Genomic DNA, 13,009 nt, shown 5'->3' on the forward strand with positions numbered 1-13,009 from the left:
TACCTTGTGTCTTACCACACTTCGGTGAAGTGGATGAAAATGAGAACTCATCACGGCCGGAAGTGGAAGCAATACAATCATCCTCAATAATATTGGACACATCATATTTATCTTGAAGCTTTGTCCATAATTCATGAGCGCTCCCAAAAGGCATGATTGAAGAAGTAACTACATTGCTCACAACAATGGAAAACACATGAGAAGCAAGAGCATCGAGACAAGAGTTTTTCTCCTCCTCAAGAGATAAATTTTGAGGATCCTTAGGAGAAGAAAAACCCATGTCAAGAAATCGCTCCATGTCCGGGGACATACGCCGCAAAATATTAAGCACATAAATTTTCCATAGATCATAATTTGTGCCATCAAATATAAACAAGTTATTGTGCGCTAATCCCCTAGCCGACATCTTTACTCTCAAGGCGGTGAAGCCTAAGAATGAGAGACCTTGCTCGATACCAATTGAAAGGACACGGATGTCGCCTGGAGGGGGGTGAATAGGCGATTTAAAACTTTTACGAGATGGGCTTAACAAATGCGGAATAAAACTAGCGTTTACTTTGTCAAGCCCAAAACCTATATACTATGGTTCACCTATGTGCACCAACAACTTATTCTAAGCAATGGTTCCTCTATGTGCACCAACAACGTATGCTAAGCAATACAAGCAAGTATGTGATAGCAAGATATATATAACTTCAAGCACGATGGCTATTGATACGTCTCCAACGTATCGATAATTTCTTATGTTCCATGCTACTTTATTGATGATACCTACATGTTTTATACACATTATATGTCATATTTATGCATTTTCTGGAACTAACCTATTAACAAGATGCCGAAGTGCCGGTTCTGTTTTCTGCTGTTTTTGGTTTCGAAATCCTAGTAACGAAATATTCTCGGAATCGGACGAAATCAACGCCCGGGTTCCTATTTTTCCACGAAGCTTCCAGAACACCCGGGAAGGACCGAGAGGGGGCCACGGGCCCACCGGGAGGGTGGCCGGCGCGGCCTAGGGTTGGCCCGCGCCGCCTTACCCCCGGCCGCCTCTTCGACCTTCGACGCCGCCTCTTCGCCTATATAAAGCCCCCGCATCGAAAACCCTCGGGGAGGAAGCCACGATACGAGAAAAGTTCCCGAGCCGCCGTCATCGCGAAGCCAAGATGCGGGGGACGGGAGTCTCGTTCCGGCACCCTGCCGGAGCGGGGAAGTGCCCCGGAAGGCTCCTCCATCGACACCGCTGCCATCTCCACCGCCATCTTCATCACCGCTGCTGCTCCCATGAGGAGGGAGTAGTTCTCCATCGAGGCTCGGGGCTGTACCGGTAGCTATGTGGTTAATCTCTCTCCTATGTACTTCAATACAATGATCTCATGAGCTGCCTTACATGATTGAGATTCATATGAGTTTTGTATCACTACTATCTATGTGCTACTCTAGTGATGTGTTATTAAAGTAGTTTTATTCCTCCTGCATGTGTGCAAAGGTGACGAGTGCGTGCACCGTGTTAGTACTTGGTTTATGCTATGATCATGATCTCTTGTAGATTGCGAAGTTAACTATTGCTATGATAATATTGATGTGATCTATTCCTCCTACATATGCATGAAGGTGACAGATGTGCATGCTATGCTAGTACTTGGTTTAGTCGTTTTGATCTATCTTACACTTAAGGTTACTTAAACATGAGCATTATTGTGGAGCTTGTTAACTCCGGCATTGAGGGTTCGTGTAATCCTACGCAATGTGTTCATCATCCAACAAAAGTGTAGAGTATGCATTTATTATCTATTCTGTTATGTGATCAATGTTGAGAGTGTCCACTAGTGAAAGTGTAATCCCTAGGCCTTGTTCCCAAATACTACTGTGTTACTACTGCTGCAATACTACCACCATCAACTACACGCCAGCAAGCAATTTTCTGGCACCGTTGCTACTGCTCATATATATTCATACCACCTGTATTTCACTATCTCTTCGCCGAACTAGTGCACCTATTTGGTGTGTTGGGGACACAAGAGACTTCTTGCTTTGTGGTTGCAGGGTTGCATGAGAGGGATATCTTTGACCTCTTCCTCCCGAGTTCGATAAACCTTGGGTGATCCACTTAAGGGAAAACTTGCTCGCTGTTCTACAAACCTCCGCACTTGGAGGCCCAACACTGTCTACGGGAAAGGGGGGAACGTAGACATCAAGCTAATTTTCACGGCGCCGTTGCCGGGGAGGAAAGGTAAAAGGTACTCACACTCCGGATCTCGGCTACTAAGCTATTTTCCGGCGCCATTGTAAGTACTCGAAGCTATTTCCTTTAGACTGCGCAATTGCGACATTTGGTTTCTTGTTTACACTAGTTAGGCATAATGGAAAACAACAAAAATATGAGAGATCTTTATGAACTTTATCTTGAATTAGGACATGATGTGTTTGAAGAGAGAATTAAAAAACCCATGGAACTTTATATGCATGATAATGGGAATGTTATTAGTATGAATGCTTTGAACACCATTGTTGCTAATGCTATGGAAAATTCTAAGCTTGGGGAAGCTGGCTTTGATGAGCATGATATTTTTAGTCCCCCAAGCATTGAGGAGAAAATTTACTTTGATGATACTTTATCTCCTATTTATGATGATTATAATGATAGTAGTCTTTTGTTACCACCTGTTATGGAGGATAAATTTGATTATGATTACAATATACCTCCTATATTTGATAGCTACTTTGTTGAATTTGCTCCCACCACAATTAATAAGAATGACTATGCCTATGTTGGGAGTAGTAATTATTTTATGCATGAGACTCATGATAAGAATGCTTTATGTGATAGTTATATTGTTGAGTTTGCTCATGATGCTACTGAAATTTATTATGAGAGAGGAAAATATGGTTGTAGAAATTTTCATGTTACTAAAATGCCTCTCTATGTGCTGAAATTTTTGAAGTTACACTTGTTTTATCTTCCTATGCTTGTTACTTTGCTCTTCATGAACTTGTTTATTTACAAGATTCTTATGCATAGGAAGCATGTTAGGCTTAAATGTGTTTTGAATTTGCCTCTTGATGCTCTCTTTTGCTTCAACTTCTATTTCTTGCGAGTGCATCGTTGAAATTACTGAGCCCATCTTAATGGCTATAAAGAAAAGAACTTCTTGGGAGATAACCCATGCGTTATTTTGCTACAGTACTTTGTTTTATATTTGTGTCTTGGAAGTTGTTTACTACTGTAGCAACCTCTCCTTATCATGTTTTTGTGCCAAGTAAAGTTTCTATGTCAAAGTTGATGTTATATTTGGGATCGCTGCACAGAAACAGCATTGCTGTCTGTCACGAATCTGGGCATAATTCCCTGTAGAAAATTCGAAAAAATCTGCCAATTTACGAGCGTGATCCTCAGATATGTACGCAACTTTCATTAGTTTTGAGTTTTTCCATTTGAGCAAGTCTGGTGCCATTTATAAATTCGTCTTTACGGACTGTTCTGTTTTTGACAGATTCTGCCTTTTATTTCGCATTGCCGCTTTTGTTAAGTTGAATGAGTTTCTTTGTTCCATTAACTTTCAGAAGTTTTGTGCAATGTCCAGAAGTGTTAAGAATGATTGTGTCACCTCTGAACATGTGAATTTTTGATTATGCACTAACCCTCTAATGAGTTTGCTTGAAGTTTGGTGTGAAGGAAGTTTTCAAGGGTCAAGAGAGGAGAATGATATACTATGATCAAGAGGAGTGAAAGCTCTAAGCTTGGGGATGCCCCCGTGGTTCATCCCTGCATATTTTAAGAAGACTCAAGCATCTAAGCTTGGGGATGCCCAAGGCATCCCCTTCTTCATCGACAACATCATCAGGTTCCTCCCTTGAAACTATATTTTTATTCGGTCACATCCTATGTATTTTACTTGGAGCGTCTGTGTGCTTTTATTTTTGTTTTTGTTTTGTTATCTTAGTTCTCTGAATAAGTTCATCCTTGTGTGGGAGAGAGACACGCTCCGCTGGTTCGTATGAACACATGTGTTCTTAGCTCATAATATTCATGGCGAAGTTTCCTCTTCGTTAAATTGTTATATGGTTGGAATTGGAAAATGCTACATGTAGTAATTGGTGTAATGTCTTGAATAATGTGATACTTGGCAATTGTTGTGCTCATGTTTAAGCTCTTGCATCATATACTTTGCACCCATTAATGAAGAAATACATAGAGCTTGCTAAAATTTGGTTTGCATATTTGGTCTCTCTGAAGTCTAGATAATTTCTAGTATTGAGTTTTGAACAACAAGGAAGACGGTGTAAAGTCTTATAATGTTTACAATATGTCTTTTATGTGAGTTTTGCTGCACCGGTTCATCCTTGTGTTTGCTTCAAATAACCTTGCTAGCCTAAACCTTGTATCGAGAGGGAATACTTCTCATGCATCCAAAATCCTTGAGCCAACCACTATGCCATTTGTGTCCACCATACCTACCTACTACATGGTATTTCTCCGCCATTCCAAAGTAAATTGCTTGAGTGCTACCTTTAAACAATTCAAAAGTTATTACCTCTTATTTGTGTCAATGTTTTATAGCTCATGAGGAAGTATGTGGTGTTTTATCTTTCGATCTTGTCATTTACTTTTGACAGACTTTCACAATGGACTAGTGGCTTCATCCGCTTATCCAATAATTTTGCAAAAAGAGCTGGCAATGAGGTTCCCAGCCTCAATTAATTAACTTTCATTAATAATTCTCTTCACATGTTTTGCTCTGATTCATCAGTAAGCAACTTAATTTTGCAAATAGACACTCCTCTATGGTATGTGAATGTTGGAAGGCACCCGAGGATTCGGTTAGCCATGGCTTGTGTAAGCAAAAGGTTGGGAGGAGTGTCATCTATAAATAAAGAAAAACTAAACTAAAGTACATGTGTAAACAAAAGAGAAGAGGGATGATCTACCTTGCTGGTAGAGATAACGTCCTTCATGGGAGCCGCTCTTGAAAGTCTGGTTGATGAGGTAGTTAGAGTACCCGTTACCATTCGTTGACAACAACAAACACCTCTCAAAACTTTACTTTTATGCTCTCTTTATGTTTTCAAAACCAAAGCTCTAGCACAAATACAGCAATCGATGCTTTCCTCTTTGAAGGACCTTTCTTTTACTTTTATTGTTGAGTCAGTTTACCTATTTCTCTCCACCTCAAGAAGCAAACACTTGTGTGAACTGTGCATTGATTCCTACATACTTGCTTATTGCATTTGTTATATTACTTTATGTTGACAATATCCATGAGATATACATGTTATAAGTTGAAAGCAACCGCTGAAACTTAATCTTCCTATGTGTTGCTTCAACACCTTTACTTTGAATTATTGCTTTACGAGCTAACTCTTATGCAAGACTTATTGATGCTTGTCTTGAAGTACTATTCATGAAAAGTCTTTGTTTTATGATTCAGATGTTTACTCATGTCATTACCATTGTTTTGATCGCTGCATTCATCTCATATGCTTACAATAGTATGATCAAGGTTATGATGGCATGTCACTTAAGAAATTATCTTTGTTATCGTTTTACCTGCTCGGGACGAGCGGAACTAAGCTTGGGGATGCCGATACGTCTCCAACGTATCGATAATTTCTTATGTTCCATGCTACTTTATTGATGATACCTACATGTTTTATACACATTATATGTCATATTTATGCATTTTCCGGAACTAACCTATTAACAAGATGCCGAAGTGCCAGTTCCTGTTTTCTGCTGTTTTTGGTTTCAGAAATCCTAGTAACGAAATATTCTCGGAATCGGACGAAATCAACGCCCAGGTTCCTATTTTTCCACGAAGCTTCCAGAACACCCGGGAAGGACCAGAGGGGGGCCACAGGCCCACCAGGAGGGTGGCCGGCGCGGCCTAGGGTTGGCCCGCGCCGCCTTACCCCCTGGCCGCCTCTTCGACCTTCCGACGCTGCCCTTTCGCCTATATAAAGCCCCTGCATCGAAAACCCTAACGGAGGAAGCCACGATACGAGAAAAGTTCCAGAGCCGCCGTCATCGCGAAGCCAAGATCTGGGGGACAGGAGTCTCCGTTCCGGCACCCGCCGGAGCGGGGAAGTGCCCCCGGAAGGCTCCTCCATCGACACCGCTGCCATCTCCACCGCCATCTTCATCACCGCTGTCTGCTCCCATGAGGAGGGAGTAGTTCTCCATCGAGGCTCGGGGCTGTACCGGTAGCTATGTGGTTAATCTCTCTCCTATGTACTTCAATACAATGATCTCATGAGCTGCCTTACATGATTGAGATTCATATGAGTTTTGTATCACTACTATCTATGTGCTACTCTAGTGATGTGTTATTAAAGTAGTTTTATTCCTCCCGCATGTGTGCAAAGGTGACGAGTGCGTGCACCGTGTTAGTACTTGGTTTATGCTATGATCATGATCTCTTGTAGATTGCGAAGTTAACTATTGCTATGATAATATTGATGTGATCTATTCCTCCTACATATGCATGAAGGTGACGAGTGTGCATGCTATGCTAGTACTTGGTTTAGTCGTTTTGATCTATCTTACACTTAAGGTTACTTAAACATGAGCATTATTGTGGAGCTTGTTAACTCCGGCATTGAGGGTTCGTGTAATCCTACGCAATGTGTTCATCATCCAACAAAAGTGTAGAGTATGCATTTATTATCTATTCTGTTATGTGATCAATGTTGAGAGTGTCCACTAGTGAAAGTGTAATCCCTAGGCCTTGTTCCCAAATACTACTGTGTTACTACTGCTGCAATACTACCACCATCAACTACACGCCGACAAGCAATTTTACGGCACCGTTGCTACTGCTCATATATATTCATACCACCTGTATTTCACTATCTCTTCGCCGAACTAGTGCACCTATTTGGTGTGTTGGGGACACAAGAGACTTCTTGCTTTGTGGTTGCAGGGTTGCATGAGAGGGATATCTTTGACCTCTTCCTCCCTGAGTTCGATAAACCTTGGGTGATCCACTTAAGGGAAAACTTGCTGCTGTTCTACAAACCTCTGCACTTGGAGGCCCAACACTGTCTACAGGAAAGGGGGGGGAACGTAGACATCAGCTATCACAAGGTAAAGTGCATAAGTAAAGAGCTCGGGTATAGAGATAACAGAGGCACGCCGGAGACGATGATTTATCATGGAGTTCACACTCTTGTGAGTGCTAATCTCCGGTGGAGAGGTGCGGTGGCTTAGTGCTCCCGAACGCCACAAGAGGCTCACCTTGAGGTGTGGTTGCTCGATGCACACCAACGCCACAAAGGCCTCACCCCAAGATGCGGTACTCACACCACACACCGAACGCCACGAAGGCGCCTCACCTAAATCTCCGGTGACCCTCGCCACAAAGGCCTAGGTCACGGTTCCACTAAGGGATTTCCTTCGAGGCGGAAACCGGGCCTTACACAAAGCTTGGGGCACGCATCCACAACTTAATTGGAGGCTCCCAAGAAATCGCCACAAAGGCCTCAAATCCGTCTAGGGTTCCAAGAACCCAAGAGTAACAACTTTCTTGCTTTCACTTCCACGAATCACCGTGGAGAACTCAAACCTATGCACCAAATGCAATGGCAAGAACACCACAAAGATGCTCAAGTCCTTCTCTCTCAAATTCCAACAAAGCTACAAAAGCTATTGGGGGAATAAGAGAGGAAGAACAAATAGGAGGAGGAACACCAAATTTCTCCAAGATCTAGATCTAGTGGATTCCCCTCACAAAGAGAGGGATTTGATTGGTGAAGATGTAGATCTAGATCTCCTCTATCTTTCTCTCAAATAGATGCAAGATTCATGGAAGGGAGAGGGAGATAGCAAGCTCAAAGAAGGTCAACAATGGGGGCAAAAACGAGCTCAAACGGATGGGGAACTTTGGGGAAGAAGACCCCCTTAAATAGGGCAAGAGAAATCTGCCCGTTATGCACAAAACTCGTCAAAACCGGAAGTTCCGGTCATTTGGGGCGGAACTTCCGCCCCCCGGAAGTACCGGACAACTTCCGGATGAAGTAGGGCGTCCCCGGAAAGCTTACAGTATACTTTTGCGTGCAGAATCTTCATTTCCGGAAGTTCGCCGGAACTAGGGCGGAAGTTCCGGCCACCGGAACTTCCGGCCAACTTCCGGCCAAAAAACTGCTTCACGTAAACTTCAATAACTTTTGCATCCGGACTCCGATTTCGATGATCTTGGGCTCGTTGAAATCACAACAACGAGCTCTACAACAATATGCATAGAAACATCATAGTCCAGCAAAGGAGGATAGAATAAAATGAATAAAGGTTTTACCTATCTATAAAAGGCAAACCGGTAAAACCTCCAATATGGAAAATGCAACAACTTGAGATAGGAGACTTGGATTTAGGTGAAACCAACTTTGTTGTAAAGAGGATGACAAGAGCTACCACACAAAGAGTGAAAATCTTAAGAACAAGTGGGGTAGGTTTTTCTATGTATTTTAGAGTGAAACCTCTCAATACGAGAAACCGAGACAAACTCCAATATCGAAAACGCAACAAGTGATTCATGCGGAATCCGTTTTCGATGAACTAGAGATTGTCATGAGAATAAGCACAAGCTCTAAATCACCACATGGATAATATCCAAATAACAACCAAGAAATATGATGCAAGGATGCAAAGGTTTGAGCTCTCTCCGAACGATACGATCGAGTTACTCACTCGAGAGCCCTCTTGATAGTACGGCAACTAAACTATAAACCGGTCTCCAACTACACCATGAGACCGGTAAGAAAGAAACCCTATCAAGAGCAAACCTTAAACTTGCGCATTCCACTTGAGCTCGATGATGACGATCTTGACCGCAACAAGATGGAACGCCTTTCTTGATTGTGCTTGCTTGACGAAGTCTTGTGGATTGCTCCCCCATAATCCACCATGGGAGAGCTTCTTGTTCCGTGCATCTTCACATATTCATGATCACCATATGGATGGCAAGAGTCTAGCAAAGGATCTCTTCAATGATGACTCATCTTGAAGTTGCACTTCATGTTGATGTGTTGAAGTAACTTGAGGGCTCACTTCATCTTCATCTTCAAGACATACTTGACACTTGATATCCTTCATCAATTTCTTCTTATTGCAACCTTGAAGCCAACATATGGTTCAAGCATTGCCTATGGACAACACCTACAAATATAACTCAATGCAAACATTAGTCCATAGGGATTGTCATTAATTACCAAAACCACACATGGGGGCTCCATGCACTTTCAGCTGCAAGAAGCATTAGTCCCAGTAGCTATTTGAGCAATAGTTCCGGTTCCAACAATTACAACACGCGGCAAGCTGTAGTCCCAGTTCGATCGGGACCTTTAGTCCCGGTTGGTGATACCAACTAGGAATAAAGGAGATGCGGCAGGTGCGATCACTTTTAGTCATAGGTTCATCTCTATATATACCCCAGCCCTACCCAAGGTTATGAGCCACACTTAGTTTTTCCCCTTCCAAGCACTAGAGTTGTATGTTGGTTGGCTTTCTCTTCTTATGCACAACAGGTGTTTTGATGAAATGGCTCAAAACATGTTTCACTTGAGTTCACACAATACAAATATGATATGAAGTGTCAGAACCACACTTAAGTTTTCTCTTTTTTTTCTCTCTCGATCGAGGCTAGTAACTTTATTTTTTTTTGAAACGAGGAAAAAGATTTGCCATTTTCATTAACAGAGAAGAAGTTTAGAGTTCCATAACAAATGCCTAGGACAAGCCCAAGGACTTTAACAAAAGCCTACTCTCCCGGTATTATATTGCACAAATCCTTAGCGCCGGCCAAGCACCAAGCCTGACCCTCATCTTTGATCTTGGCAATGATGACATTTGTGGCGGAATGGTGGTGTCGGAAGACTCTAGCCTTGCGTTCCTTCCAAACTTCCCAAGAGATTAGCATGAGGCTAATAACTTTATTGTTTTATCCGCCATTGATAAAATGCATGTGTCAATGTACATCGCTTCACTATTCATGATATTGTGTAATGGTAGTAACGTGCAGTTACGTGGCCACATATGGATCAAACTCGTGCGGACCAATATCCTTCTGGCCATCCTCAAGCAAGTCGTACTTCCAGCTGTAGTCACCATCGACGCTGTCCTGATACTCCCGTCCCTCCGCAACGGCGTGGCGGCGCTTCGCCACCCGGTCGATGACCCGTTCGATGGCGACATCGAACGCGTCCTTGAACCACATGCCCTTGGCCGCCGGGTCCCTGTACATCACCGTGGGTATGAGCCGGATGACCTCCTCCCGCATCCGCGCCACCTTTTCCGGCGGGATCTTCCGCATCACCTCCTCGATGCTCAAGTTCCGGCCGACCAAGTCGTCCCGGGGGATGAACACCGAGTAGCTCCTGTAGTCCCTCGGCAGGTGCCACATGTACTGCAGGTACGCCGACACCGGGTGGAAGAAGACCGGGATGCAGCCCGCCAGGATGGCGTCGAAGGTGGACTTGCGCGTGAACCCGTCCCCGCGCGGCTGCAGGCAGAACTCGGCGCTCTCCAGCAGCCGCATGGCATGGCCCGGCGAGTAGTTTCCCGGCGTCGTTGTTGCTTTGCCGCCGAGCATGGCGCAGCGGCTCGACCTGCCGCACTGCTCCATGATCTGCGCGCGCACGGTCCTCTTGCTGCTGGGCCGGGAGTAGCCCGCGAAGCACCAGAGCCGCTGACGTTCCTGCCGACGCATGCGGTGTTGCCAGGCGATGACTTCCGCGTCGGAGGAGGGGTGGAAGTGGGACGGGAACGGCACGGCGAAGTCGTTGCCGTGCCACGGGCTGGCCTCGACGGAGAGCACCGTCATGTTGTGGATGGCGGGGTAGGTCATCAGCGCGTTGCCCCAGCCTCCGTCGGGGCCGCGGAGGAAGTCCCACGTGCAACGGCCGACTAGCATGAAGTGGTCGCGGCCCCCCATGGCGCGCCACTCCGGCCGCCGCACCAGCCACTCCGCCATGTCCTGCGGCAGCGCATCCCGCACCGTTAGGTCGCTGTTGTCCTGGTTCATCGCCGCGTCGAACCCGGCGTAGAACGGGACATACACCGCGGCGGCGACTGTGGGGTCGGCGGTGAGGCACTCGTGCTGTCTCATCCGGGCGTGGAAGATCATGCCTAGCATGAACTGGTCGGTGTCGTAGGCTCCCCTCTCCGGGAGCGAGCCGCCGTCGCCACCGCCCGTGATCGGCGGGCCGAACCCGTCGTTGGCCACGTGTTTGCACATGTCCGTGGAGGCGGAGAGCCTGCGGCAGTCGCGGGCGAGGTCGGCGTTGAACCGGGGCGGCAGGTCGTACATGTACACGTACCGGCCGGCGCACCGGTCCGGGCGGCCGAAGCGGAACGAGAGGAAGGCTGGCGGCTTGATCGCATCGCCGGATTGCAAGCTGGTGGAGCAGTGGAGGGAGAATATGAGAGCCCACAAGAACATGGAGAGCACCACGACGTAGAATGTCGGGGACGGCCGGACGCCTCTCTTCGTCGTGCTTCGCGAGAATAATGGCTTCATCATCACTACCTGCGATGTACGATCGAGGCGATCTGCAACAAGACGAGAAGCGCGCCCTGCAGCTTTGTACTAATCAAAGTCAAAGTGTCCAGCCAGGTATATTTGTCCAGGTATTACATTTTTTCTCCTCAATCATAGGAGCACCTGCTAGTACTTGCCCTCCACCACCAGGCCATCATCGATAGACTAACACATTTATAATCCAGGTATTACGGATTTTTTAAGTGTACGCGTTTATAAATGTACAACAAATTAATCGTTTGATAGACTAACACATCATAAATATAATTAGTCAGAGCAAACAAATTTTGGCGACGTTACACTCAAGTTGATGCTTTACAATTAATTCATCAAGTTAAGTGTTCAAACTTTGATATAATATTTTTATAAAACTCTATTTCGGGAGGGTATAAGTAACACTCGTAAGTAAAAGTGAACCACTACACAAATAAATAATTAAAAGAATAAAGTGAACTCTATTTCTGGAGTACTATTTATTTTCACTTGTGCTGGGCAATTGTCTTGTGCCTAGGAAATCATCAAGTCTTCTAATCAAATTTTGATCACATCTATTCTTCCTTATCTAAATTCAGAACCACCCAAAAAGATATCTTAACACCTGCTTGTGACGGTAAGCACACGTCCGTTGGGAACCCCAAGAGGAAGGTATGATGAGTACAGCAGCGAGTTTTCCCTCAGTAAGAAAACCAAGGTTATCGAACCAGTAGGAGATGAAGAACACGTGAAGGTTGCTGGTGAAGGTGTGTAGTGCGGCGCAACACCAGGGATTCCGGTGCCAACGTGGAACCTGCACAACATAATCAAACTACTTTGCCCCAACTTAACAGTGAGGTTGTCAATCTCACCGGCTTGTTGAAAACAAAAGATTAAATGTATGGTGTGGAAGATGATGTTTGCTTGCAGAAAATAAAAGAGAACAATGATTGCAGTAGGTTGTATTTCAGATGTAAAAAAATGGACCGGGGTCCACAGTTCACTAGTGGTGTCTCTCCAATAAGATAAATAGCATGTTGGGTAAACAAATTATAGTTGGGCAATTGACAAATAGAGAGGGCATAACAATGCACATACATATCATGATGACTACTATGAGATTTACTTAGGGCATTACGACAAAGAACATAGACGGCCATCCAGCACGCATCTATGCCAAAAAAGTCCACCTTCGGGTTAGCATCCGCACCCCTTCCAGTATTAAGTTGCAAACAACAGACAATTGCATTAAGTATTGTGCGTAATGTAAACAATACAAATATCCTTAGACAAAGCATTGATGTTTTATCCCTAGTGGCAACAAGCACATCAACAACCTTAGGGGTTGTCTGTCACTCCCAGCATTCAATGGAGACATGAACCCACTATCTAGCATAAATACTCCCTCTTGGAGTCACAAGTATCAACTTGGTCGAGCCTCTACTAGCAACGGAGAGCATGCAAGATCATAAATAACACATATATGATAGATCAATAATCAACTTGAC

General features: G+C 44.6%; 1 protein-coding gene across 1 annotated transcript; it reads right to left on the reverse strand.

The window, feature by feature from the left end:
• Positions 1 to 10,010: 10,010 nt before the first annotated feature.
• Positions 10,011 to 11,510, reverse strand: LOC124664548 (xyloglucan galactosyltransferase KATAMARI1 homolog). Its single transcript, XM_047202041.1, has one exon. The coding sequence runs from the start codon at positions 11,508 to 11,510 to the stop codon at positions 10,011 to 10,013; it is 1,500 nt and encodes a 499-aa protein (XP_047057997.1).
• Positions 11,511 to 13,009: the final 1,499 nt, after the last annotated feature.

Source organism: Lolium rigidum, chromosome 6 (assembly GCF_022539505.1).
Source record: "Lolium rigidum isolate FL_2022 chromosome 6, APGP_CSIRO_Lrig_0.1, whole genome shotgun sequence".
NCBI lineage: Eukaryota > Viridiplantae > Streptophyta > Magnoliopsida > Poales > Poaceae > Lolium > Lolium rigidum.